The 27,615-nt window shown below is 50.8% G+C and overlaps 2 protein-coding genes across 2 annotated transcripts; both read right to left on the minus strand.

Annotated features, from left to right (window-relative positions):
* Positions 1 to 1,658: 1,658 nt before the first annotated feature.
* Positions 1,659 to 3,135, minus strand: LOC120682508 (thioredoxin-like protein CXXS1). The gene is made up of 3 exons (XM_039964461.1): positions 2,826 to 3,135; positions 2,261 to 2,383; positions 1,659 to 2,086 (listed from the first exon to the last, which is right to left on the minus strand). The coding sequence occupies exons 1-3, from the start codon at positions 2,931 to 2,933 to the stop codon at positions 1,928 to 1,930; spliced, it is 390 nt and encodes a 129-aa protein (XP_039820395.1). The 5' UTR covers positions 2,934 to 3,135; the 3' UTR covers positions 1,659 to 1,927.
* A 9,596-nt stretch (positions 3,136 to 12,731) lies between these two features.
* Positions 12,732 to 17,886, minus strand: LOC120682161 (kinesin-like protein KIN-14H). The gene is made up of 18 exons (XM_039963930.1): positions 17,582 to 17,886; positions 17,226 to 17,453; positions 16,999 to 17,143; positions 16,710 to 16,819; positions 16,495 to 16,614; positions 16,170 to 16,373; positions 15,812 to 16,021; positions 15,664 to 15,738; positions 15,411 to 15,557; positions 15,121 to 15,265; positions 14,910 to 15,019; positions 14,423 to 14,581; positions 14,134 to 14,336; positions 13,757 to 13,838; positions 13,540 to 13,644; positions 13,352 to 13,456; positions 13,093 to 13,268; positions 12,732 to 12,923 (listed from the first exon to the last, which is right to left on the minus strand). Exons 1-18 carry the CDS (start codon positions 17,615 to 17,617, stop codon positions 12,908 to 12,910), a joined length of 2,376 nt encoding a protein of 791 aa, XP_039819864.1. The 5' UTR covers positions 17,618 to 17,886; the 3' UTR covers positions 12,732 to 12,907.
* Positions 17,887 to 27,615: the final 9,729 nt, after the last annotated feature.

The following is a 27,615-nucleotide window of genomic DNA, read 5'->3' on the forward strand; positions in this document are numbered from 1 at the left end:
ATTTACCGGAGCCGACTAAACGGGGCCTCATTTCTGCAGTGGTACGTTCGCTCTGTGCTCTTCTGCATTCACCTGACAGATTCAAGTGATCAAGTACTGGTTGATATCAGCAGAATTGCAGAAAGCAAGCAGAGTTTCTCAGCTGTGCTTGTCAGTAACAGAAGTTCTGCCGACACTCCTGGTCAAAAGTAAAACCTGGGGATCTAGGGAGCCTTTAGTTCCCAAGAGAAAAAAATTTTGGATGTCTCGTCAACGTTTGACCAGATGTCGGGAGGGTTTTTCGGACACTAATTAAAAAACTAATTTCAGAACTCACTTGGAAACCGCGAGACGAATCTTTTAAGGCCTTTGACCGCGACATTAGCACATGTGGGTTACTGTAGCACTTATGGCTAATCATGCACTAATTAGGCTTAAAAGATTCGTCTCGTCGTATACATCCAAACTGTGTAATTAGTTTTGTTATTTAATTACATTTAGTGCTTCATATATGTGTTTAAAAGAGAGGTGAAAATTTTTGGGTGAAAATTTTTGGGAACTAAACGGGGCCCTATTGGACGAGGTGACTTGTGCTTGTCGATAACAGAAGTTACTCTGCCGACACTCCTGGTCAAAAGTAAAACCTGGGGATCTATTGGACGAGGCGACAGTAAGGGCCGGTTTGGCTCCAGGACTTTTTTCAAAAGTCCCTATCACGTCAAAAGGAATCTTACTATTTAATATTATTAAATAAAATCTGTTTATAAATGTTTTTTGATAGCTGAGTGCTTTTTCGCGAGACGAATCTAATGAGCCTAATTAATCGATGATTGGCTACAGTGATGCTACAGTAACCATTCGCTAATCATAGATTAAGATACATCATTAGATTCGTCTCGCAGTTTAGCCCCAGGGTTCTGCAGTTAGTTTTATAATTAATATTTATTTAATACTTCTAAATACTAAAAAGTCCCTGGGACTTTTTTGAAGTCCCTGTTTCTAAACACCCCCTAAGTGTGAAGTTTCAGAGATCATGGGAACGGGGATCATGGAGAAAGCACTGTACACCACAGTCCATGGTGCCATGGCGGCATTGCCATGGTGTCTCCCCGGCAATGATTTGCCCCGCGAGGATCCTCTGCAGTACTGCCCTCTGCAATTGAGTCCCTGATGTGTGGACCCGGCCCTGATTTGCCTTCCCTATCACATTCTTCTTCAGCGCCTCTCTTTAAAAAAAAAACTTCAGCGCCTCTCGGACGAAGATAAGAGTATCATTGAGCCAAAAGCTGAAGCCAGCCTGTGACATATCAATAGTTGCTCGCATGTTGCATTGGGCCACAGCACAGCTTGCAGTTTTGTTCATTATCCTAAGGTGGTTAGGTATGGCGCCTCAGGTCAGGTCCATTTCTGTTGTATATTCGTTTGATTCAGATGCTGCAGGTGCACTGGCGCCTCAAATACTAATCTAAAGAAAAGAAGATACCTCTACCACATAGTACCTACCAACGTAATCTGGGAGTTTACATCACGCTTATTCATGGGGATTTGCACATTTGCAATGCTGCAGAGATGGTAACACTTCAATACTCCATTGTCAGAAGAGAGCAGTTTGGCACTAGCATAATCAACCATTTACCATGTGTGGTGAGCTGGTACCTCCAATCATGATAACAGGTAAGTGTGCTTCAAGCGATCTTTATTTTTTATTTTTCAACCCCAAACGCATGCAACATTCAGAGTCACATTCTTTTAAAAAAAAATCAGAGTCACACACACTACTGCTGTCACAGTTGCAGGACCAACAGGCAAGACTAAAGCGACGCCCATCAGAGTCACAAGCACGACAATGTACAGTTTGGAACATCCAGACGCGATTCAGAAGACCTGACCAGGCAGTGCTCACGGTCACTCACAGAGCAGTTTCAGAGGACATGATGGCGACGAACGGCTATTCGACGACTATCTGAGTTTCGAAGGAATCAGTAGAAGCATCCACCAGCTTCTTCAACTCATCTGGATTCGCCCCAACGATCTTCCTCACCACCTCCTTGTTCTTGATGAGGAAAAATGTCGGCATGGCCTTCACTCCGTACTTGGATGAAACACTCTGCATTCATTTACAGTGCGTCAGTACAGCATGGTGTTGTGTCATACTATCAAATTTATAAAAAAAAAATTATAAAATATAAATGTGGTGTGGCTAAGCAAGTTCCTTTCTTTCCTTAGAGGTTAGACCATAAAAAGCCCAGACACAAGACCGGTAAGATCAAAAGTGATTTACCTGGATATCGTCAACATCAACATAGAGAAACAAGATCTCAGGGTGGGTCTGAGCTAGCTCCTCAAACTTGTAGTTCATGGACAGGGATGTCACACACCATGATGCCCCGAAATGGGCAACAACCTGCACGACATGGAGGGATAATTTATCAAGGTTAAAATTTTGTGTGGATTTGAAAAACAGGAGCAGCGGAGCACCTACCGTCAGGCTAATCTTTCCCCAGCTCTACTGATTTTGCTCATTATAATTTACAATGAAAGGAAAAGATGTAAAGGATGCGCAAACGGCAAAAGGAAGAACAAGAAGGAGCATGGCTATATAGAAACCAAGTTGCTAAAAAGTTGTATAATCTCACAAAAGCAACAGAGTTAGGATATACACCAATCATTCTAGCACAATCATAAACAGAAACAAAGAATGGGCCAAAGTGGAAATATAACTGAGAGCCCGCAACATCAAAGGGCATCGTTAGAACTTTGAAAAATTGAACGGAATCTCAACAAGAAGAAAAGAACCAGGCCAAAGGAGAGGGCAGGGGAGGAAGGGGAGAGGAAGGGGTACCCACAGGGCGCCCTTCGTTGCTTGCTTGATTGGTGAATAGCTCCCATGCCTCCTCGCTCTGAACCTTCACGACCTTCGAATTGCCAACCCCCCGGTGCTGCTGGATCTCCATATGGCCTGAGAACACAAGCTTCTTCTCCTTCTCTGTTCTGCTTCTTGGTCTCTCCTCCCTGACCCCTCCCCCAGCAAGAAAAAGATTTACAGACTGTCTACAGAAAGAAGAAAGGTGCGCCAATCCACTCCGATAAGATAAGCATGGGAAATATATTCTACAGATGGTGGGTCCGGCCTTATTTTGGCTGGTCTGATTTTTCTGGAGTCAAGAGGATCCTATGCAGTATTAAAAATCTTGTGTGTTTATGTGAACCACAAAAGAGATACTACTTCCAGTAGTAGAAAAAATAGAGGCGTACAAATGGAGGCATATTAATACAATGCTTATCAGGTGAGAACGTGTGATGCACAAATATTACTACTCCCTCCGTATCAAAATAGATGATACCGTTGACTTTTGATTACAAATTTGACCATTCATCTTATTAAAAAAATTATGCAAAAACACAAAAACCTGAATTATGCTCAAAATTTTCGGTGTCCCGACCCGGGGGCCGGATCCCAACTAGTGAATGCCGCGTGTTTCCTCGTCCCAAATGATGATGCAAGAGACAACATAGGAACGCACGATTTATCCTGGTTCCGGCCGCGGGGCCGTACGTCCAGCAAAGGGGGTGTGCGAGGGCACTGTATTATCTTGCACCCGATGTGCTTGTAGTAGGGGGTACAAGCGAGGCGAGAGAGGGAGGAAGGCTCTCAGGTCTCTGCTAGAAGAGGGGTTGAAGGTGGCGAATAGGGATGCCGGAGCGTAAGTGATGATGGATCTCGTCTGGAGGCGTCCCAGCGTCCCGTCTAAAGGAAGCCCGCCTCCTCCTTTTATAGTCACAAGGAGGGCGCGGCGTGCATGAGTAGGGGAGCGTGGAAGTCGTCATTTTCCCCCGAATCGCGGGGTACAGTGGTCGAATACTGTAGAAAGTACACTGTGGGCATGGCGACCGACGAGGCGGTCGTCCTGGATATCGTCCTTCGTCCCACAGAGATCGCGCCGATGTCCTGCCAGCTCCTGTAGACGGCGTGGCTGTCGCTGTAGGGCGTACTCCAGCGGTGGCATTCTGCGGGCCCCGCAGGTCAAAGTCTTGCGTGCTCCAGCGGTGGCGGGGCACGCGGCGGTCCCGGACCCCTTGGTCGGAGTACTGGTGTGCACATTAGGAGGTCCGGAAGGCACGTGGAAGTCCCGGACCCCTCGATAAGGGTCGGCTCGTGGTCCATAGACACGTCTCATAAAGCGCTCGCGAGGGTTTGTTAGGCGGGGCTCAGACCCATTCGATAGGGTCCGAGGGCTCGATGCTCTCCCTCGATGGGATCCCCCTTCTAGGCACCCTCGACTGGCCTTGAACACTACGTAGGATGTCTCGAACTCCGCGTTTGAGGGTGGCTTGTACGGCACATACCTGCAGTCCCAGGCTCTGGTGATCTGGGGCGCCTGTCGAACCTCCGAAGGGCCAGGCTTCGAACCCCTGATCAGTAAGGCCTCGAAATGCGACTCCTTCGAGGGTAAAGGGACCCCTGAAGGAATATTCCGTCTTGATTCGAAAACGACGCAGAGTCGCGAGTCACGCGCGCGGGTCTTCCGCTGGAGGTGGGCGACGTGGCCCGATTCGTGCGGTGCGGGCGCGCCTTTTCAGGCGGCAGCCTCGGGTAGATGAAGCGGCGTGGGCGGCGGCTGACGGATGGGATAGTGCAACAGTCGCGCCGCGCCCGCCGGTTACCGTGCCACAGTTATTGCTGCGTGTGCGCGTGGGAGACTCCGCGGTCGCGGGGCCCAGCCGTCAGCGACAGCGAAATTTACTGCATTCAATGCGGCAGATTCGGGCTGAGGTGGTGGACCCGCCGATCGTGGTGAATAAAAACGAAGAGAAGGGGGATGTTCGGGCTCACCTGACTGTTTGCCTTCATCTCACTTTGCCTTCTCCGCCTCCCCTGCATCATGAGCCCGCAGCCAAGAGCGAAAGAGAGGAAGAAGAAGGCGAGGAAGAGAGAGAGAGAGAGCACCTTAGCCATCTGTAAGCATCTAGGCCCTCAAGGTATGTTTCGGTGATTAATGACAACCATTATTGTGACTAATGAGTTTGTGCAGCTTAATAGATCATTATCGCTCATTTAGTCATATGTCAAAAGAGGCCCCTCAATTTCATTATTCAAAAAGGCGATCTTGGTATTCAACTCAATTATATGTCAAGACTAAGGATTTTTCTAGTCCTAAGTGTCATAAGGTTGAGAAGGACACTTAGGTTAGTATAGGTTTTATAGTTTTGTAGTGATCGCACTATTAAGAGGGGTTAAGGCTAAGTAACTTGAGCATGGACATGGTCATTTGAAAATGGATGCACACAATGGTCACTCAGGTTTCTAGAAGTTCAAATAAGTGGTTCTCAAACTATATCTCAAGAATATTTGGATTTCATTCAAGACTCAAATCAGAAAAGACAAAATCAGAAAAAGTCTATACACCGGTTTAACCGACGATCTCAATTTTCTATACGTCGGTTAAACAAAGTCAGCAGAGTCTGGACAATTCAATACACCGGTTAAACCGACGTGTTTGAAATTAACGTCGGTGCATTAGTCCAGAGTTGGTTTTTCCAGGGCATTTCAAGTTCTATACACCGGTTAAACCGACGATATTTAAATCAAGACGTCGGTGCAATTGACCAGTGAGATGGTTTTTTCAAAGGAATTCAGAAGTTGTACTCACCGGTTAAACCGACGATAGGTTTGAGTTAACGTCGGTGCAGTTGTCCAGAGACTTGGTTTTTCAGTTGATTAGTGGACAACTACACTCACCGGTTAAACCGATGATACGTTGGTTAATCTGCCCAAGTCATAACGGCTAGTTTTCAGAAGGGACAGTTTACATTCACCGGTTAAACCGACGATGACTGTTGGAGGGACGTCGGATTAACCGGCGCTACGCAGTTTTCTGGCAGCTTTTGTCCAACGGCTCTATTCGTGTGAGCTACCTATATATACCCCTCCAATGGGTCATTTTGCTACTCTTGACACCAGACAACATCCATACACTCATACTATAGTCAAGAGCCACCTTGAGCTTCATCATTCATATATTTGTTCATTCAATCAATCAAGAAGCAAGATTAAGGACTTGAGTAGAGAGAAGCTTGTGTGCATCCGTTCTTGGTGATCGGTTCTTGCTCAAGTGAAGGCCTTAGCTTGTTACTCTTGGTGATTGGCATCACCTAGGCGATCTTGGTGATCGAGGTGTTTCTCGCGGAGCTTGCCAAGGATTGTGGGAGCCCGGAGAAGAAGATTGTACGTGGCTTGATCTCCACCACGCCGGGATGGTGAACAGAGACTCTTAGTGAGCGCCCTCGTCTCGGTGACTTGGGAGGTAACAAGACTCTTTGTGAGTGTCACAACGTGGATTAGGGGTGTGTGCCAACACATCGATACCACGGGAAAAAATCCGGTTGTCTCTTGTCCACTCTCTTTATTCAAGCATTTTCTTTCATGCAATTTATTCATGTGCTTGACTTAGAGATCATAACTTAGCTCTACCTTGCTAGGCTCTACTTCTCTTTTTATCTCTCTTAGCTTGTGTAGGTAGCTTAGTTATCTGGTTGGTGAATTGGTGCCTTACTAGCATTGCATAGGTTAAGGTTGCTTTACTTTGTTTTAGAAATTGAAAAAGGCCCAATTCACCCCCCTCTTGGTCCATCGATCCTTACACCATCCCGGAGCGTTCATTCCCCCGTCCCCCGTGACTCGGAGAGATGTCGGACATCCAGGAGCCATTGCCGTGGTGGAAATCCTCCGCCACCGTGGCGGTTCTGGAGCAGTTGGTCGCCGACCGGCTGCTGCCGCGGATCACCGACTCGGGGGCGCCGGCGTGGATTTCCCCACATCCGGACGAGACCGAGCCGAAGCCCCCTCAAGGCTACGTCGTGAGCTTCGTGCGCCTTCACGAGCGAGGCTTCGGCGTCCCCGTCAGCAGGTTCATGCGGGCGCTGTGTGACTATTATGGAGCGGAGCTGCACAACTTCAGCCCCAACTCCATCTCGCAGGCGGCGGTCTTCGTTGCCGTCTGCGAGGGGTACCTCGGGATAGAAGTGCACTGGGGTCTCTGGATCCACCTGTTCCGCGGCATACTCTTCATCGAGAGCGGGCGGGGCCAACCGAGGCGGTTCGCGCACGCCGGCGGCCTGACGTTCCACGTGCGTCACTCCTGGAGGAACCTCGACGGGCTGGCACATCTGGCGAGGAAGGGGTTGACGGCAGCGGCCGTCATCGCGAACTTCCACCGGCAGATGAAGAAGGCGTTCTCCACTGGGGGGAACTCGTCATCTCCACCTTTGTCGCCCGCATCCTTCTTCTTGTCTTCGTCGCGATGCGCGATGCAGTTGTAATACTTCTTGAGCATTTCGCACTGCTCGAGGGTATGATTGATCGAGCCCTTGTGGTAAGGGCACGACTTCTTAAGCATATCGTCGAAATGGCCGCCACCACCTCGAGGGGGGCCTCGAGGTCCTTTGCGATCCGGGGTGGCAGCAAAGGCCTCCTCGGAGTCCTCTGCCTGCCCCAACCCGCGCTAGTTCGGTGGGACCGGCTTCTTTCCCTCCCCCCCCCCCCCGCTTCTGTTTCTTGGCAGGGGCGCTGGGTTTGACGTTGCTGTCCTCCGCGGGCGCATCGTCCTTGCGCTTGCTCGGCTTGTCGTCGAAGATGGCACCAACAGCCTCTTCGCCGTCGGCGTAGTTGGTGGCAGCGTCGAACAGCTCGTTGGTGTTGGTCGGACGACTTCTCGCGAGCTCATGCACCAGGTTCCTGCACGTTGTACCCTCGAGGAAGGCGTTGGTGACCTCGACGTGGGTGACGCGGTTGAGCTCGGTGCATTGCTTGGAGAAGCGCCGCACGTAGTCGCGCAGGGACTCGTTGGGCTTCTGTCGACACCCTTTGAGGTCCCAAGAGTTCCCAGGGCGCACGTATGTGCCCTGGAAATTGCCCACGAAGATCTGGACCAAGTCGGCCCAGTTGTGGATCTGATCCGCAGGCAGATGCTCGAGCCACGTTCGTGTGGCGTCAGCAAGGTGAAGAGGAAGGTTGCGGATGATGACCGCGTCCTCCGTCGCGCCGGCTAGCTGGCACGCTAGGCGGTAGTCGTTGAGCCAGACTGCAGGGTCGGTCTCGCCCGAGTACTTGATGAGGGTGTTGTGTTGTCGAAAGCGCGGGGGAAAAGATGCAGTTCGGATTTCCCGGCTGAACACCCGGGTGCCCGGAGGCTCCGGTGACTCACCCCTGTCGTGCTCGGGGTCGAAGCGTCCACCCCGTCGAGGGGTGTACCTCCTGCCGTCGATGATGTTGCGGGCGTCGCCGTCACCGACATGCCCGCGCGTGTCACGGATTCGCTCCCTTACGGGAACTCTGCCGACGCGCTCGTGCACCGAGGGTGCCTTCGCACTGGGCGCTACGGCTGCCTTGACCTTCCCTGCTGGTGGTGTGTGCACAGAAACCTCGCGGTCCTGGTGCGCAGTCCCATCAGGCTGCTCCGGGGCTTTCGAGCACATACGAGATGCAGAACTCTCGGCCTGCTGCATGGCAGCTTGCTCGATGAGCTCATGTGCCTCGCGGCGCAGGTTGCGGCCCGAAGGCGTCGATGGCTCGGGCATAGCTTGGAGTAGATAGGCCGCAGCGATGAGTTTTTCGCCGGCCGTTTTCAGTTCCGGAGTTTTGTCGACGTTATCGTCAGCCAGGATGCGCTCCCGGGCAACACGTCCCGCCGCCTGGGCATGTGCACCACGCGCGGTACGCTGCTGCTCGAGTGCGGCGCGCAGCTCCTGGGTTTGCTGACGCTGCTCGTCAAGCTTGGCTTGAAGCTCCTTGAGCTGCGCCAGCTGGGCTTGCCGCGCCGCCGAGCTTGACGTGGAAGGGGCTGCAGGCTGCACCACCGGTTGGTTTGCCTGTGCGTCCGCCCCGCCATCCCCGTCATTGCTCGGGGCGTTGTCATTTTGCTCGTCCGCGAGTTGGACCATGAAGCACTCCCGGGAAGGATCGAAATCCCCCTCGCTGGAGTCTTCGGAGCAGGTGAGGCAGTAAGTCGTCGCCAGCTGGAACGAGCGAAGAGCGTCGGGGTCGCAGACCCCGGAGTAGTCCTCGGCCTCGTCGGCCGTGAAGTTGTTCATGAAGAAGTTGATGTCGTCGGCGATCGAGCTCGCCGTCTCGGGGTAGGATTCGTCGGGAGACGATGCGATGAGGTTGCAGATCCTCATACTCAGTGAAGCTAGTGCTGATTGAAGAGGCGTAGGTGCGAGCGGCAGTGTTGCGCATCCCGAAGGGGAAGGGCGAAGGCGAGGTCGAGCCCCCCCTGGGAGACACGGGTGCCGCATCAGGTGATGGTGACGGCGCAGATGACGCCGAGGCACGTGATGACGAAACGGTGGCCCCGTTGGCCATGATGCTGAGTTGCGACATGCCATTCTCAACCCACGTGGGGGAGCTGTGGCGTGCCGCGCGACGCCGCTCCGCGCGTGCTTGTCGCGAACGCTGACCCGAGCGCATGTCGTGCCGGGCTGGTGAAGTCGGGATGATGGGGTTGCGTCTGGCCGAGAGGAGCCGCATGAGGTAACCGTTGCCGGTCGCTCTGAACTCGAGACTCCCGAACCAGATCACGAATCCCGCTGGGAGCGGATCCGAAACACCCATAGGGTATGGGTTGGATCTGCCCGCCATCCCTGGAGATCAAATGGGAACAAGAGAGAAAAAATGTCACGCAGCGAGCCCCTACCTGGCGCGCCAACTGTCGGTGTCCCGACCCGGGGGCCGGATCCCAACTAGTGAATGCCGCGTGTTTCCTCGTCCCAGATGATGATGCAAGAGACAACACAGTAACGCACGATTTATCCTCGTTCCGGCCGCGGGGGCGTACGTCCAGCAAAGGGGGTGTGCGAGGGCACTGTATTATCTTGCACCCGATGTGCTTGTAGTAGGGGGTACAAGCGAGGCGAGAGAGGGAGGAAGGCTCACAGGTCTCTGCTAGAAGAGGGGTTGAAGGTGGCGAATAGGGATGCCGGAGCGTAAGTGATGATGGATCTCGTCTGGAGGCGTCCCAGCGTCCCATCTAAAGGAAGTCCGCCTCCTCCTTTTATAGTCACAAGGAGGGCGTGGCGTGCATGAGTAGGGAGCGTGGAAGTCGTTATTTTCCCCCGAATCGCGGGGTACAATGGTCGGATACTATAGAAAGTACACTATGGGGCATGACGACCGGCGAGGCAGTCGTCCTGGATATCGTCCTTCGTCCCACGGAGATCGCGCCGGTGTCCTGCCAGCTCCTGTAGATGGCGTGGCTGTGGCTGTAGGGCGTGCTCCAGCGGTGGCATTCTGCGGGCCCCGCAGGTCAAAGTCTTGCGTGCTCCAGCGGCGGCGGGGCACGCGGCGGTACCGGACCCCTTGGTCGGAGTACTGGTGTGCACATTAGGAGGTCCGGAAGGCACGTGGAAGTCCCGGACCCCTCGAGGGGGGTCCGGGGCTTCGGCTATGGTGACGGGCGTCCCTCTTCGAGGGGTCCGTGGCGACACCGGACCTCCCCCTCAGCGGAAGATGGGGCCGGGGCCATACGTATGATGAGGTGGTGCCCGGTCAACCGGAGTTGGCAGAATAGTAACGGGGACTGTGCTGAGCGCGTCTCGTCCCGCGTCGCAGGTTCTACAGTGCCGCCACAGCGTCCGGGATGGCGGAGCAGTGACCGGAGGTGATGGATGGGACTCCTGTCACAGCTACTGTGGGAATGGCGGTCTGACACCGTCCGTCCCGGGCGCCGTGGAGGAGTAGTCGACTTTTAATTCCCCCGTACGGCGAGTGGTTGAGCGGCGGGGCCGCCTGTCCTTTATGCCGAGGGGTGGCCTCGAGCGAGGCGGAGGTGCAGGGCGCAGTCGAGGGGTCTCGACGGGGACCCTCGAGCGAGGCGGAGATCGTCCCGCGGGTTCGAGGGGATGCGAATGGGCCGCACGCTGGGCTTCTTTGAGTCCTTTCCTTTCCTCCAGATGTGAAGGAGGCCGTGGGCCTTCGTGGGCTCAGTCGCTTAACATGTGTTTGCGTTTTTCAGGGTGATCTTAGTACCCCGATTAGGGTGTCCCTAATCGTGGTACCCGACAAAAATACTTTAGAGCACGAAGTGAGTTATACATAAGACTTTTGAAAATTATTAAATTTTTAATAAGACAAACGGTCAAACTCGAAATCAAAAATCAACAGTGTCATCTATTTTAATGTGGAGGAAGTACAATGCTTATCGGTGAGATGCCGGAAAGGAGCCCACAACTTAATCCTATTAACTAACATCCTAGTAAAACGCGTCCACCTTAGTCAAATCCACCAGGTTATTCTGTGGCATCAGCTTGCTATCTTCTTAAGGAAAAAAATCCTAATGTAAAAGAGATATTTAATTTTTTTTATCATATAGTTACCAACAGTTAGCATTCAAATACCAGCTTTACAAATGCTTCTACATATTTAACACGTCAACCTGCCAGGGTGGATGCTCCTCGCAAAATATCGCTTATACACCCACCTTATCCTTTACATGTCCCCAGGCCCCAGCCCACCTCCTGGTCAGTACATGTCCCCAGCCCACCTCGCAAGATGTTGAGTAGAACTTGGATTCTCCAATGAAAAATAACCTGGCCTCTAGGGTATTATAAAAGTTCCATCCTATACTATTTGTATGACTTTGGGTGCTTTGGCTTATAAGAAAACTCCTTCACCAGATGGGAATAAAAGGATCCAGACAAGACACTTGAACCTATCTTGTAATTTACTGCAGAAACACAAATCCAGAATCTTCCATATATTTATTTTGCTTCTTATAGTTTCAAGCTAGCATAAGCATGGACGATCCCACGGACCTATAATATCCGTACCGGTGTTGCATCCATAGTCCAGACAGCGATAAGTTCGAAAATACTCTCTCCGTCCTAAATTATTAGTGGTGGTTTTTCTAAATGCATAGTTTTTCTATGAATCTAGATATGTATCATGTTTAGATATATAACTTAATCTAGTGTAGCCGTGTAGACACAAAACTTAATAATATTGAGTTTGACAAAACTTAATAATATTGAGTTTGACAAAACTAGCTTAATCTATAAATTCTATCTAGTTAGCCGTGTAGGCACAAACATGGAACGTCGAATTCAATCGTACAAGAGGACTGATCCAGGATGAAACAACCCTAGTCTGTAGTTTCAAGGTCATACACAATCTCCTACTTCGTACGTCGCCAGAGGCGTTCCGCCTCCGCCCCTAGGCCCACGCACGTGAGCTCCGCCCCAACGCTTCCCATGCTTGCAAGTTTCCAACGCCGCGGCTTGAACTTGGGCCGCAGATGCGCGTGTGCCAGGGCCCAGGAGAAGGATGGGCCGCGCGTGGTGAGCTCAAGATATTAGAATTCTTTGTTTCATTTGTTTTTTTCCAAATTGAATGAATCAGAGTACGTAAGCTTATTATACTTGCTGCTGGTTCGTGCTTCCGGATTAAAAAAAAAGAATAATTTTGGAATAGCCATCCTACTAGTTTCACACAAGAATACAAGAACGATAAGGTTCCAGAGAAAAGATTGTATAGAAGTTACGTGAAAAACAAGCTCGTAGTGCAGCAAACGAGCAAAGCAGGCTGTGAATTGTTCGTTACTCCTGTCATGAGCTGGAAAGTGACATTAGCTCGTCAAAAGATTCCTCCGTGATAGTATAGTATGGCTACTTCAAAAGGCACTTCAGTTTTTGCTGCGTATCGCCACTCATGACCCGAATTAAGTAGAGCGAAAGCGACACAAAATATAGAAACATGAACGTGTACAAGGTTGCACAACTCAGTGCAAGCTTACATGGTAGTTACAAGGTACCAAGTGATTTTTCGTTGTAGCATGCTAGCATATAGTACTGTCACTGTTGCCATAAAGCCAGCACCTAAGTTCTGCTTGGCGGGAGAAAAAACGTAGTTTGAATTTTGAAACCGCCGTCGTCACAATTAATATTGCTGAAATCTGCAATACCAAAGGGAAAGCGTGACAAGATGTCAGCACTCAACATATGCTGCTCTCAGCACATTGCCACTGCCTACACTGTACAAATTACAAGATTCCTTTGTGGTCAAATGCGGCATAAACCAGCCCATTGTACATCACATTAGAATGATGGCTACAACGACTTTACCCATAGCTCAGCCTAGAATCGAAGGGGCGTGCTTGTGTCTGACGTCTTGGTATCCCGATCTCACAAGCATTCACCCTTGAAGCAAACCTCAATGAGCATATTGTCTCCCCAACAGATGATGCCTCAGGTGAAATATTGACAAACATGAGAGTTTTCGAGTCCCCTCCAAGGCAAGGCTGCAAATTCAATTATAGTTAAGAAATTGTTTAAAATTAACTCCCAAACATACAACTTTAAATAGACACCCTGAATCACTAACCTGCAATAGGTATGTAAGTTTTGAATTTCTGAAAGGAACATGGTCATCTCCTTTTCCAATCGCAAAGATTACATCACTTAGAGCTGACAAACTTTTATTGATTGACTAGAACATAAGAAAAAAAACATGATTACATACCACTATCAGATGCTGAGAATATTGGAAATCTATAAGAAACAAACACTTACTTGTGTTTCCTTCAAGCGATCACCTGTGGAACCACTTTTAGCAAGACGCTCGCTCCCAGCTAAATCAATCAAGTTAAGGACCCCTTGGACATGTTGACCTGTGTTCTGCAAGAAAATTGAAAAATATATAGTCCTATCATTTATTATTATTTAGTATATTAGGTATTTGCATATCTCATTTGATCCTGATATCTTTAGTGTGTGAGACTTTGCATACCTCATTTGATCCTGATATCTTTAGTGTGAACACAAAATGACTCCTAGATGATTGCTCATTCATCTGGGTCTTACCTACAGACCTGTTAAAAATGTAGAACACAATATTAGATCCAATACAGATACCGAGATACGTAGACACGTAGTCACATAAATATACATGTAGGGAAACCGGGTTAAATATAAGGTTAAACCAGTGATTTTACTTCCCTAAAAACAAGTAAAACATTCCATTAACTATATACTAACTCTACCCTTTGCACAAAATAAATAATGCACCAATAAATCTATTGTATTGAAGCAAAAAAAAATACTAAAAATGTCAATTCTCAACAAGAAACAAGGGTCAATTGCATATGTGCGGTGAAAGAGGCTCACCTGCTGTGGGATGCTTTCTCTAGTAGATTAGTCACATCAGCAATACTGAAGACATCAATAATTGTAAGGTCAGACACAGTTGTATTCCCATGAGAGTCATGCTTTATAGTGTATTGTTTACTGGTTGTCATGTCAAAACTATTTGGGCGTCCTGGTGCTAACAAATCGCGAATTGACTCATTGTATATTTCCAACATTGAAGCCTACACATCGAGTCAAATATACATTATATTAGTACAACACAAACAAATGCAGGACTTTGTAAGCTAAATAGCTGTGTGATACTAACTTGCATGGAATACTTCCATCCTTGAGACTCCAGAGATTGACTTGTCTTAAAAATTTGTTCCAATGAACGAGGAATTATGCCTTTCTGATCAATCCCTGATTTGCCCATCATTGTATAAGTTTTACCAGATCCGGTTTGACCGTATGCAAATATGCATACCTGCATCACAGCGACACATTAACCATGATAAATTGTTTCATAGATGAACAAAAGATATATCAACTAACCAAGATATGTGGAACTGGGAAAAAAAAATAGTGACAATCCATATGAACTTAAAGCTCCATAAAGATGGTAGTAACTTGATTGTGCGAACTATGTGATTGTTTTAACATAACGAAGGCACCTCATCACTAGAGACTCTAAATGTTAATTTAAAGCGTATGATTTCCATCGCATATGTTAGGAGTGAAGGACGATTGCAACCATACAAGATGAACATTTATAGCTATCCATCAGTACAAAATGTTGCAATTCAAGTTAATACCTTGTATCCATCAAGGGCACTTTGGACTAATTGCGATATTTCCACAAACACATCTTCTTGTGAAGCATTGTGGTCAAAAACCTTGTCATATGAGAAGGAAAGCTTCTGGCCTGCATAGGAAAATATTACAACAAAGGAACACCACATTAATATCATAATATAAATCTCGGTAAGAAACCTAAGAAATAACCATGTTTAACACATAATTTACCTTGGTTCATCAAATCAATAGCACGCCCAGCAGATTCTACCGATGTTGGAAAAGAGATAGAGGCACCTTCTGGACCATTTGAATCACCATCAAACCGAAGAAGCGGACGAACTCGACAGAAAACCCTGATATTTCCTTTCAATTCCTGCAAAGATGAGCCAATCAATACCTAGAGAGTAAAACATATACAATAATACTTCATTTGCTCATCAAAGTCTTTTTCCTAAAAAAAGAGAGATATACAAATAACTAACAGCTAAACAAAGAGATAGTATGCTTTCATGTATTACCAGTATGGTGTTGTGTAGTTTTTTCCGCAACTCATCACCTTCAACAATTTGAGACTCTGCATGTGCCAAACGATCCTCGAGGTATTTTATTTTCTCCTTCTGCTCTTCATATCCTGTCATCGCCTCGATTGCAGTCACATCAGCAAGCTGCATAGACAAATAATTGTTGCAAACAACAAAAAATGAAATGATACATTAGTTTCATAGAGGTATAGAAACACTAGCGGCAACTAGCAAATCTTCAACTTCTAACCTTCAACTTATCGGTTGCAACTGCAAGCTGCTTCTGAAGAGTCTGAATCTGTTCTTGCTGTGTATTGCATGTTTCCTAATAACAGAAAATGATTTTAAGCCCAGTAGTTATGAGCTACAGATATGAATCCAAACCTGCGAATACAAACCTCAAGTGCTGATACTTTTGTACTCATGCATTCACATTCTTTTGATGCTCTACCAAATTGTTCCTTGCAAGTAGCAAGTTCAATGTTCAAACTGTTCAGTTGAGCGACCGCATGATCACGGTCATCTCTAACCTGCTTCGACTCAGCTCTACGGCATTCCACTTCTTTCCTAAGTTCTTCCTTCACCCTAATAGCCTCTTGCTGAGAAGCCTAACAGAATATTAAAAGAAAGTAGATTTAAAAACAGATATATTTGTAATTCATGCTGAAATATATCACACAAATTCATTGAACAGTCCATGCTAAAATTCAACAAATATTTGATCAAGAATATTTCATGGAACTAGGAAGTACTCACTCTAGAAGATTCTAGCTGGCTGCTCATTGAATTATGACACTCTCTCAGAGCGGCCATAGTTTCCATCATGGCGCTCTTCTCTTTTTGTAGTTTTGAGATAGTCTCTCCACTCTTTGAGGCATCAGCCTGAAGATTACTGTTGTATTGTTGCAAGCTGGTATTGTATTCTTGAAGCCTTTTGTTCGTGTCTTGAACCATTTTTAGCTGCCAGTTCATGACATATATATGTTAACGAAGAGGTCTTGACTCTTGAGGTACAAAACCATTTAAAAAGGCGATAAGAGTACGTTAACTATTTCCCTGAAAACATCATGCCAACCATTACCTGCTCACTAAAGCGCTTGGCGTCATGAGTGGCCCTTTCTAGTTCTACAGTCAGTACATCACGTGAACGCTCAGCCGATTCTCTTTCCTGCTTTTCTTTCTCGTAAGACTCCACAGCAATCTGCCACATACAAAATTGAGTAAATAAAATTTAGTGAGAAGTTGGAAGTGTATCGATGATCATGCAACAGTGACATAAGATTATTTATCCCTCACCAATTTTTCAGACTTCTCCCTGTTCAAGGTCTCCTCTAGACTCTCGCAACGCCTTGTCAAATCCAAGTTAGCAGCTTTCAACTCTTCAATCGCATTGCTGAGCTGGGCCTCTGCAACGAGAATTTTATCAATAAATACCGTGTGGCGCTGACAGACACTCAAATGAACAATAATTCAGAATCTTCAGATACTAAATAGTACAGTGCGCTGAGAGCCTGTGAGGGCTCAATTTTCCTCTCCATGAGCTCAGCCGAACGGAAAGAATAAAAGAAGAGTTAGGATTTATTACCCAATTCAGTATGACGGCTGTTCTCGGCATCCAAAGTACTCCGGAGCTTCTCCTGCTCAGCCAAATAGCCATCCTCTAGTTCCATGTACCATCGGATGCACGCCCTGAGCTTCTTGATGTAGTCGCTCATCTGTTCGTTTCTCCCCTGCAGAAATATGACGAATTCAAGAAAGCGCCTCCAAATCTGCAACAAAATGCCTAACCAATCAAGCCTCGCCGGAACCAACCTTGAAATCGTTCTTGCTCTTGCCCTTCATCTTCTCGGCAAGCAGCCGCTCCACGTCCTCCCTCCCACCGAACTCGACCACGGGCGCGGCCTCCGCTCCGCCGCCATCTGCCGGCGCGGACGGCGCCCCGCCGTTGGCCTCGCCGTTGTTGATGGCCGACAGCACGTTCCGGCGCGGCGCCACCTTGAGCCCCATTTCGCGGCGCGCGGTCCCCGCGTTCTCCTTCTTCTGCGGCAACAGCAGCAGCAGCACCGTCAGCACTCACCGCACTCCGAATCCCGAGCAACTCAGAAGCGAGTAGCAAACCCAAGAAAAAAAGGGGAAAGTTAGCAGAGGAGGCGAGGGAGAAAAATCACCAGGTAGGAGCTGCGAGGCGGCAGAGACGAGGCCATGGTGGGATTCCTGGCGGGATTAGGGGTTCTAGCTTAGGTTTTCACCTCCCGGCGGTGGGAGAGGTGGAGCTTTCTTGGTGCGGTGTGGAGTGAACCCGACGGCAACGAATCTCGTGGCTTTCAAGCGCCGACGAATTCGCACCCGCGATCCGAAAAGCTCCGGAGATCCTCAGCGGAACCGCGGGGCCGAGGTGCTCGCATGGACTTGGGGCAAAATCACCATCGATTTTACAGGGTTTTTTTCCGTTGGCTTGGATCCGAGAGCCGAGGAGGAGGGTTGGGAGGGGAGGGGAGGGGAGGTGAGGCGGCGGAGCTTTTCGAAATAGTTTGAACCCGAAACGACAAGGGGTACCCGGCCCGATGTGGCATGGCGGGTTTATTTACTCCCCCTGCCACCGGGGACGGGGAGTGGCGCGGGCCGGCGCGGCAGGTGGCGGGGTGGCGCTCCGCGCCGGCCGCGGCCGCTCGTGGGTGGCCGGCCCGGCCGCGTGGCGGTCTCGGGGTTTCGTTCGGCCGGGTAGGGGTAGTTCCGTCATGCTCGATCGCGATGAACGGTCAACTTCCGCGTTGCGGGCCCCGAGATGGGCCGGGCCGGGGCGAGCGAGCTGCGACGTTGCTCTCCCCCGGCTGGGCTGGCTGGCTTTTGTCCCTTTCGGGTTGGGTTGGGCGCGACGCGCGACGAGGCAAGGTGCCGCGTCCTTTTTGCGCCTCCGAAACTGTGGTAGGCCCGCCGTCGCTTCACCGCCGGACGAGAACGACGACGACGAGATCGCCGCTCGCTAATCGTTGTTTTGTCTCGTCGTCGTGCGTGTCAGTCAGGTGCTTAAGCGCTTAACTAACATTCCCAGATGATTTGGGCTCTGCTGGGGAGTGACTGATTAGTGCACTGAGCTGCTGATTAAGTTAGCCGGTTAGGGATCCGTGGGGCCTGGATTCTACTCCCCCATCTGCCACTTGCACGCGGGTTACTGTTCGCGTACCTTTGGTTGGTGACCATCCGTCGTGCTGTTTGTCCGCCAGTTCAGTTCTTCACTTCTTCTTCTTCTGAAGGTTAATAGTTAAATCTCGAAGCTTTGTCCAAAGCTCCGACGTCGGCAGACACGGGCCGAACCAGAGGCCTTTTCTCATAGATTGACGATGAAGCTCTGTGTCCGTACCCAGGACTGGGTACCCCTCTTGCTGTTAGATATAATGGGCTTGGCCCATTAATATTTAATAAATCAATAAAACTCTATGGTCATTAAATGACTGGTTATTTTGAGCCGTGACAATATTGCACATTAAATGGCCAGTTAATTTGAGAAATTGAGCCGTGGCGTGGCTGGTGGATGGTGGACGGACGTGGCTTTATTTTTACCATTTGCTCACCTTGAGTTGGGAGTTACCAAAATTAGTGGCAATCAAAGGTTTGATGATGGGAGTTTCTTGTCTTCTCCCTTACTCTACCGGCACTCCATTGCACGACTAGAGGCCCATGGCCTTCCGCCTCCAGCAGCACGACTCCTCGCTTTCCTCCCTTCTTTGATATAAATCGAAGAGGGTTCCTTCAGTTAAAATTCTCTCTGGCAATCACCACAATCCAGCATCACTTTGAGTTCTTCCCGTTCCGTTTCTTGCGCGCACACGAGATGGAAGAGTAGGCCTCCGGAACGTCTCCGTCCGCTGGGTTCACCTGCTCGGGTGAGGACGGCAATCACGTTTTTGGGGAGTGTCGACGGCGGCACGACTACTCGCTTCCGTTCCTGTTCCCGACGTTGGCGGCTTTCGTTCCTGTTCCTGGCGGCACGACATCGAGCGGACGATCGGCACTGCAACATATCTGCACGGCATCGAGCGGGACGACTACATCAACAAAGCACTATGTCGCTTTCGGGTGCTTCCGGCACTGCCGCTGGGTATGCTGATCTTATTCTCAAAATTGCAATCTTTGTGATTAGCTTAAACACTGTGATTGACATGCTTTATTTGAGAGATTCTACATGTCATGCATTGCTGGTTAGCACTAGTTTCATATTCATGATGTCTTTAATGATGAATTTGTTTGATAAGCACATATATGATATCATATTCATGTATTTCTTGCTTGCGTCATATTTATGGAATAAATTAAACATGAAATTGCCTAGATTTCTAACACTTGCTGTGTCTAGACAAGAGTCTCGTAGTTATCTTTAACTACGACCTGACGACCGAGCAGCCGGCCCCCTGTGGTCTGGAGCCCTACTCTCTCGGCAAACGGCCCCGAACCCGCTTGGGGAGGATCCGGTGACGCCACGTGCCCCGGAGGAGATAGCCCTCAGCCAAAACAGCTGGCCCCAGACCTCCCAGGGAGTATCGGACCCCCATATACTATCCGGACCCCTCAGCGGGGTGGAACTGACACCCCGCCTAGGGCTGGTCCGGAGCCGCCACGTGTCCGCAGGTGCGTGCACGCGCGCGGGGCCGCGTGGGTTCCACTGGAAGACTCGCCTACCTACCGCATTCAATGCGGTAGGCGGAAGCGCGTTCTACCACAGCAAAGCCCGAGGCGGCTTTTGCCAGATTGCACTGTTGGTCGCGTGTTACCAAGGCGCACAGTGCAGTCGCTGGCGCCGCCCACACCGCGTATATCAGTCTACTATGCCAGTTGGACACGACGGCTCGGCTTCGCCCATTATGACGCCTACACGGTAGCCTCGACAGACTACGCCGCAAGCTACATTGCCCCAACGGGCGCCTCGCTGATGGGACAAATAAAGACTCCCCTCGGTCAGAGAGTCGACAGGGCGATGAAGCGTATCCGAGAAGAGATTCTCAACCGCTGTAGCTCCATTGAAGCTTTCTGCGCATTATACTATACATCCGCGTTAGGCCCACCTGTCGGGGTCTGAACGCCTGTGTACGCGTCCCCTTGGTCTATAAAAGGTAGACGCTCGCTAGAGGAAGGGAAAGAAGCCCCGGCTGGGCAGAGGATATACTCATTCATACTAAGAGCAATACATCTCACAGTGGACGTAGGGTATTACGCTCCGGCGGCCCGAACCACTCTAAACCCGAGTGTTCTTGGGTTCTTGCCCCCAAACTAGATCAGCCTAGTCGCTTAGCACCTTCCCGAGTACTCCCCCTCTGGGATTAGGCGGGTGCGTTCCGCCACCCGACTGTGGTTTGCCACACCACGACAACACTCTGAATTCTGAAAGCTTCACGGGTTTATGATAGAAGAAATCGTAGAATGCCGTGCATGCGTGCGTGCTTTAAGTACAGTCCAAGTCTCGGTGCGGGGATGCAATGATTAGCGACTCGGGTTGTGGAATGTGGATGGAAGCATCATCGTCATCATCATTAGATGTGTATAATGTGTCTTGTAATCCAGTTCTTGGTGGTAGCTGAACGCGCGGCCCACCTGACATGATGCTTTGCAGGTGAAGCTAGCTAGGGCCGTCGTGTACTTGACGCAGGACGATCGCATGGCAGATTGGCAAGTATGGGGTCCGTGTCAGTCACATCAGTCGTAGCGATAGTTTGGTGCCAGAGGGATCGTTTTTGACTTCGATAGAGCCGTGCCGATGGATGATGAGCACCTCTTTCTTTGATCGGTAGTAGATTCTCTGGGGAAAGGGTTTCTGACCGACGAACTGCCTGCCTTTCAGCTCGCCGGTTGCTGCATGGATAAAGCAGTAGTGATTTTGGGATCGAAAGTCGCGATGACGAGCACGCACCACCTCGCTCGCGGCGCGCGCGTTTGGTTGCAGAAAGTGGCGTCGAAACCGCGCCGCGCGTCGACCGCCCGCCGGCGCTCCACCCCGGAGCGCCCTGCCGACACGGGGCCGCGCGTCGCGCACGATTGGGTTGGGTGGGGTGCGCCGTACGGCACCTCTCAGGATGGTAGGATTAGCCCGGCCGCGGGTCGGCCGGTGGATACACCGGGGCAGCGGGTGCTGGTGCCGGTGCCGGTGCCGGTGCCAGCGCCAGCCGCGCTGCCGCGGGGGTCCTCTTGTCGCTACCGGCGACGGCGACGGGGTGGACGGGGCGCGTCGCCGGGCTCCCAACTCCGAGGGCGGCGCCGCGCGGGCGCACGCGCAGCGAACGGCTGGGAGCCTGGGACAACGGAGCGCGTGTGGCACCGTTGGTTGGGGGCGAACCAGCTCGGAGGCATGGGCCCGGGGCTACACGCGGAGCGACCGCGACTCCGTGAGGACGGGCGGGGCCTGCCCGTGGTGGCACGTCGGACGTGTCGGAGGCGCTGAGGACAAGTGGACACCCGAACCGTGGTGGCACCCCTCCGAGGGCCCGCCCGGAGGCCCGGAGCAAGCCAAGCCGGGCCAGGAGGCGCGGGACGATGGACGACGACGGAGGGGGAGTCTATTCTTAACTCGCACGAATTAACACGAAGCTATCACACAAGGAGTGCCCCCGCCTCTCCCGCCTCCCCCAGCTTCGGCGGCGCCGCCGCCGACCCTAACCAAGCACGCCGCCGCGCCACCAGTCTACCTCCTCGCCCCCCGCCGGCGGCCTTCGCCCACAGGAGATCATACCCTGCCCGGCCGGCGGCGCTCCCGCGCCGCCTCGCCCTCCGCCGACCCAACCGCCGTCGCCGCCGGCCTCCTCTTCTATAGCCGGAGGCCATGGAGCCATCCCACCCCTGACAACCCGAACTCTAAAGGCCGCCGCCTCCCTCCACCACCCCGGCCGCCGGCGACCTCGCCGGCAGCCGCTCCGCTCCGCCCCACCAACCACCCCCAGACCCCGGCAATCCCCTTCCCTAACCTCGGCGCCACCACCATCGCGAGATCCAGAGGTGAAAGAAGCACATTGCCGCTGGGCCCACCTGCCAGGGACAACGTCTCCCCTTCTGCGATACATCGGTCTGCAGTAGCGCGCGCGAGGAATAGCCTCCGCAACGACGGATGGCAGGGTGCCGCCATGCCTGCGGGGAGCGTGGTGGGGCTACGCTTGCGTATGTGGAGACGGCAGCCGGGCAGATTGGCACTTGGCAGACGGCCGGCGGGCCGGGCGGCCTTGTTTGTTTGCAGCCACTTGCGTTGTAACGGCCGCGTGTGCAGCTGTTGCGCTCCCCATCTTGCTCTTTCATCCACAAAGAGATGATTAGATGCCTGTTTGCAGTCCCAGCCAGGCTGAGCAGATGCAAGTTCCCTCTAATTGGATATCTGCATTATCTGTTGGATAGACCAGCGGGGTGCAAAAGTGCCGCCCAAGCCTAGCTCCTGGCATACTAAGGGCGTGTTTGGTTCCCTAGCTTAAGACTGAATAGGCTTACGTAATGCAGCCTTGTGGTGTTTGGTTGTTTGGTTAAGCACCTAAGCCAGGCTTACCTTATGCAATGAGGAACCCCTAGCCAGACTCCGCTAGTACGCCCAAATCGAGCGTACTAGCTAAGCCAGGCTTGTACAAGCCAACGGTGGCACATGTGAACGAATCGCCTCACCACTATCCCTGGTTATTAAAACGACGTTTAAACGTCGTGAAAACGAGAAAACGTTCTTGTGAAATCGACGTTTAAACGTTAAAACGTCCGTTTAAACGATAAAACGTCCATCGTTTCGTTAAAATCTACCCTCTATTCGTTTCGTCGTTTTATCGTTTTAATAACCCTGCCACTATCTACGGCAAGGGTTCACCTGCGCCGGGGAGCTCCTCGGCGAGGTCACGGCACAACCACTCGCGGTGGCGGAGGGGTCACCCGCGCTCGGGGAAGCTCCCCATCACCTCATGTGCTTCCATCCACCCACGGCTGGCGGAGCAGCCACACGAGACGACGGACCGGACAGGTCGGCTTCCCCTGCGGGGCGGCGCCACCCCCCGCAGCCTAGGCGGCGGCCACCGCGGGCGGACGGAGCAGCCACGCACGGCCAGGGTAGCTCCCCCGCCGTGCACTCCTGCTAGTGCACATGCTCTCGTGCTCGAATTAGAGGGGGAGCAGCACAGGATTGAGAAAGAAAGAGAGGGGAGAAGCTCAAGCTGCTTGGATTGGAGGAAATTTAGAAGAGGATTGGAGGAAATTTAGAAGAGGGAAAAGGCTGCGCTTTGCATTGGAGATGTGAGCAAACAGAAGCAGAGAGACGAGATGCAGCACTGGGGCTGCTCTGATTGCTAGCTTGCTCGTTAGGAGCTGCTGCGTGCTAGCTGTGATAAAGGTGCTCATATCCGAGAGCGACTGACGGCGAATCAATCCGATTTAACACATGAACTCCCGTGCCAAACTTTCACATGCAACAAAAAATTTACATGCCATGACGCATGATGCATGAGCGTCTTACGTTTCTCTCTCACCCAAAACTAACATCTAGGTACGCCTCTAGTAAGGACTATATAGGGCTATTTCGAGTAATCCCACCCATACTACTAAACTATTTCCATCCTACGTCAGAAATCCATTTTTCATTTGTAATATATAAAAATTAGTTATGCTCGTACCACCCCCGATGCGTTTCGGCTCTGATACCAGCTGTGAGAAAGGATCGCCAAATTAAGCCATTAAGCTAATGCGCCCGATGTGTTCAAATGACGACCATTACGCTTAATTAGAGTTTTAATTTGGCGGTTCCGTCACAGCTGGTTAATAATTGTGGCAACAAACCCTGAGTATACTAATACTCGCTGTGATAAAGGTGCTCATATCCGAGAGCGACTGACAGCGAATCGATCCGATTTAACACATGAACTCCCGTGCCAAACTTTCACATGCAACCAAAAATTTACATGCCATGACGCATGATGCATGAGCGTCTTACGTTTCTCTCTCACCCAAAACTAACATCTAGGTACGCCTCTAGTAAGGACTATATAGGGCTATTTCGAGTAATCCCACCCATACTACTAAACTATTTCCATCCTACGTCAGAAATCCATTTTTCATTTGTAATATATAAAAATTAGTCATGCTCGTACCACCCCCGATGCGTTTCGGCTCTGATACCAGCTGTGAGAAAGGATCGCCAAATTAAGCCATTAAGCTAATGCGCCCGATGTGTTCAAATGACGGCCATTACGCTTAATTAGAGTTTTAATTTGGCGGTTCCGTCACACTAGCTTCTCGAAGGTGACGGGAGATCTTGGAGCTCGATTCGCGGAGGTTCATGACCTCTCGATTGTCGATAAGGAATGGATTCGCGCATGGCGGAGCTCGATTTGCCGTTGAATCTCTCCACGCCATGTCCGGTGCGAGGATGGGAGGAACAGAGATGGTAATTTTACCGATATCCAATAAAAGGTTATCCTACCAATTTATACATGCAACCAAACACAAACTAGACTACACAGACTATCCGTGGCCATCCAAACCAAACACGGATGAATGTATTAGTTAAATCTGGTGAAATCTAGTCTGGCTTAGTTTTGTAGCCAGACCAAAGCTAACCAACTAACCAAACACACCCTAAGAGAAGCGTGAATCACCGTTTCTGCTGGGCCAAACTCCCACCATGCAGGTGGAGCTCGTGGGGAAGGCAGACAACCAAAAACAACAACTCAATCGGAGCAGGCCACATATATGCTGTCATCCAAACAAAAGGCTCACGTGCAGTGGGGCCTGATTTCCAGGAACGAGCCAGGCTCAGTAGAGAAGCAAACCAACCATGCCCCAAAGGAGCGTACCTGCAAATAAATGGCGCATCATCACTCGTCAACGGCTCAGCCCATCGCTTGCAACGGTTTGGTTGTCCGTTGGAGACTTGGAGGAGCTGAGGACAACCGAACCTGTGGATGGATGTTCCTGCGTTGCAGAAGGGCGTCGATCAGCCGATCAAGAGTTCATAGGCACCCGCGCTGGCGCGTTGCAGATGGCTATGGCAATATACTGGTAACCAACGTTCAACATGCTAGCCACATTGTGTCACGTAACAATACGCCACCTGCCGTAACAAAGTGCCACCGTGGTTAGGGTTCGGAAATTTTCTCGATTGGGAAGCCGGTCGATTCCTCTTAATTGAATACGGGATTGTTATACCTCTAGATCAAGTTTTTTATATTGTACCACGTAGCAATACGCTATCTAGGTGTTGGAATGGGCGTTCTGAATGTAAGCTCGTCCATCGACTTATTCGCTGGTGAAGGAAAAAAATATCTTTTCTCCGGCTTTCAATTCATTTTTTGCCTCGGTTTGCACGGTAGCCGATCGTGGCAATAGGTGCAAGGGATATGAGCATGCAAATGGTTAGAGAAAAATGCATGTATGATAATGGCTGGTGGAGGTGGGCAGGACGAGGAGAGAGCTACTAGTGCACTGCATGAAAGAGAGAACAAAATCTAGTTGGAGGGGGATTTTTTATACTTTTACCATTATAACGAATGGCACTCATCAGATTATTGTTTTTAAAATAACACCTACAACTATACCAGCTGAGAGAAGTTTGAGTTATATTTTTACCACATTTACTGATGTGGCACGCCACGTCAACCCAACACGCTAGCGTCCAGTCAGCTCGGCGTGTAAAATGTCCTCCCTGTCCCTAACCCCTCCCTCTCTTCCCCTCCGACAGTTGGGTCCCGCAGTCCTCACACTGTCAAATGGATCCCACTTGTCAGCTTTTCTTCCACCTCTAACACCGGCCCTATCGTCCAGCTCCTCCCTCCATCTCCTCTCCGCTCTGCTCCCTGCGTCGCTGGCCCCTGGCCCCCGCCTGTGCAGCAGCACCCCCACCTGCGCAGCTGCTGCAAGACCAGCGCTGCGCCGCCTGGGCCCGCGCTCACTGCTGCAGCACCCCCGGCCTGCGCCCGCTCGCGCCTGCTGCTGCTCCCGAACCCGTGCCTCGCTTGCACGCACGCGAGGAGCCCAGCCCTCACGGGTGCTTGATGTGTGTGGTGTTGAAGATTGGAGGACGCGTGTGATGGAGATTGGAGAATCATTTCCACGTGCCGAGCTCGTACCCCGCCTGCACGAACTGCTAGACTGCTGCGTCGAGCTCGTGGCCGCCTACCCGAGCCGGCCGCCGATCTCGACGAGCGACGAGGCGGCCGCGGCGGGGAGGTCGACCGCGCCCCCGCAGCGCGCCCGCCGACGAAGGGGATGAAGTGGATGGGGGTGCCGGGATGGCGAGGTTGGGTGGCAGCAGCGCCGGCGGCGACCATTGGGGCAGCTGCGCGCGGGGCGCTCACAGCTGTGGCAGCCCCGCCCGACATAAACCGGTTTAAGTGTGCTAACCATCATCAAAACGACAATCAGGGTTAACACGCACTTAAAACGGAGCAATCCGGCAGTACTGTCGGGTAAAATCCCGATAAAACCACTTAAACCTGGATCGAACAAAGCAGCATAACTCACACGAAGGCGAGTCCAGAGAATACAACACCTCACAATATATTACAACACATAGAGTTTAACATGACTTCAGGATTACAAACCAAGTTCCAGATTTAACGAAGTACTTTTCAAAGCCAACACATAAGAAGTTCAATAGAGTCCTTTATTTTAACGGAAAGTACACACGAGAACTAACGACGAAAGGGGTGTCACAATGAAGCCCGATTCATGACATCACTCGCTCTTGTCATCGTTGGCCGGGGACGGATCCCACTCCACGGACCAACCAGGCGGAAGGGTGCAAGGCCAGGTCAAGCTAGCAATCATGTCCTCAAAAGTATTTCCTGAAACAAAATGAGCCACAAGCAAGGCTAAGTATTCTAATACTCAGCAAGGCTTACCCGACTGAGGGTATACTTAGCCCTTTAACTAGACATGCAAGGCTTTTGGCTTGAGGGGTTTGTTTTGCCGAAAAGCAGTACAGAGTAGATCCTTAATCTTAGGTTTTAGCTTTCTGGTTCTAGTTCAATTAACCACTCTAGGTGAGCATCTATCCAATAGCATACATGATGGGAACAATTATTTTTCATCAATCAACCATATTCATCATCATCATCTTTCACTTCTTACTCTATGTAGCAGAAGGGTTAAGCAGTCTCAATAACCGGTGAGAAACGGACGATTCGAATCGGATTTGTTAACCTGGCCAGGCAGACCTAAACACACGTCACGTGGATACTCACAGAGTCACACGTGCAAC

This window comes from Panicum virgatum, chromosome 7N (genome assembly GCF_016808335.1).
Source record: "Panicum virgatum strain AP13 chromosome 7N, P.virgatum_v5, whole genome shotgun sequence".
Taxonomy (NCBI): domain Eukaryota; kingdom Viridiplantae; phylum Streptophyta; class Magnoliopsida; order Poales; family Poaceae; genus Panicum; species Panicum virgatum.

What these genes read in the sequence shown, in the direction of transcription:
- LOC120682508 (XM_039964461.1), bottom strand. Translation starts at nt 2,933, where the DNA reads ATGGAGATCCAGCAGCACCGGGGGGTTGGCAATTCGAAGGTCGTGAAG. An exon ending in CAAGCAACGAAGGGCGCCCT is followed by an intron (nt 2,384 to 2,825) that starts GTGGGTACCCCT and finishes CATGTCGTGCAG; the next exon opens with GTTGTTGCCCATTTCGGGGC. An exon ending in TTGATGTTGACGATATCCAG is followed by an intron (nt 2,087 to 2,260) that starts GTAAATCACTTT and finishes AAATGAATGCAG; the next exon opens with AGTGTTTCATCCAAGTACGG.
- LOC120682161 (XM_039963930.1), bottom strand. Translation starts at nt 17,617, where the DNA reads ATGGCCTCGTCTCTGCCGCCTCGCAGCTCCTACCTG. An exon ending in CCAAGCGCTTTAGTGAGCAG is followed by an intron (nt 16,374 to 16,494) that starts GTAATGGTTGGC and finishes ATGAACTGGCAG; the next exon opens with CTAAAAATGGTTCAAGACAC. An exon ending in AACTACACAACACCATACTG is followed by an intron (nt 15,266 to 15,410) that starts GTAATACATGAA and finishes TCATCTTTGCAG; the next exon opens with GAATTGAAAGGAAATATCAG.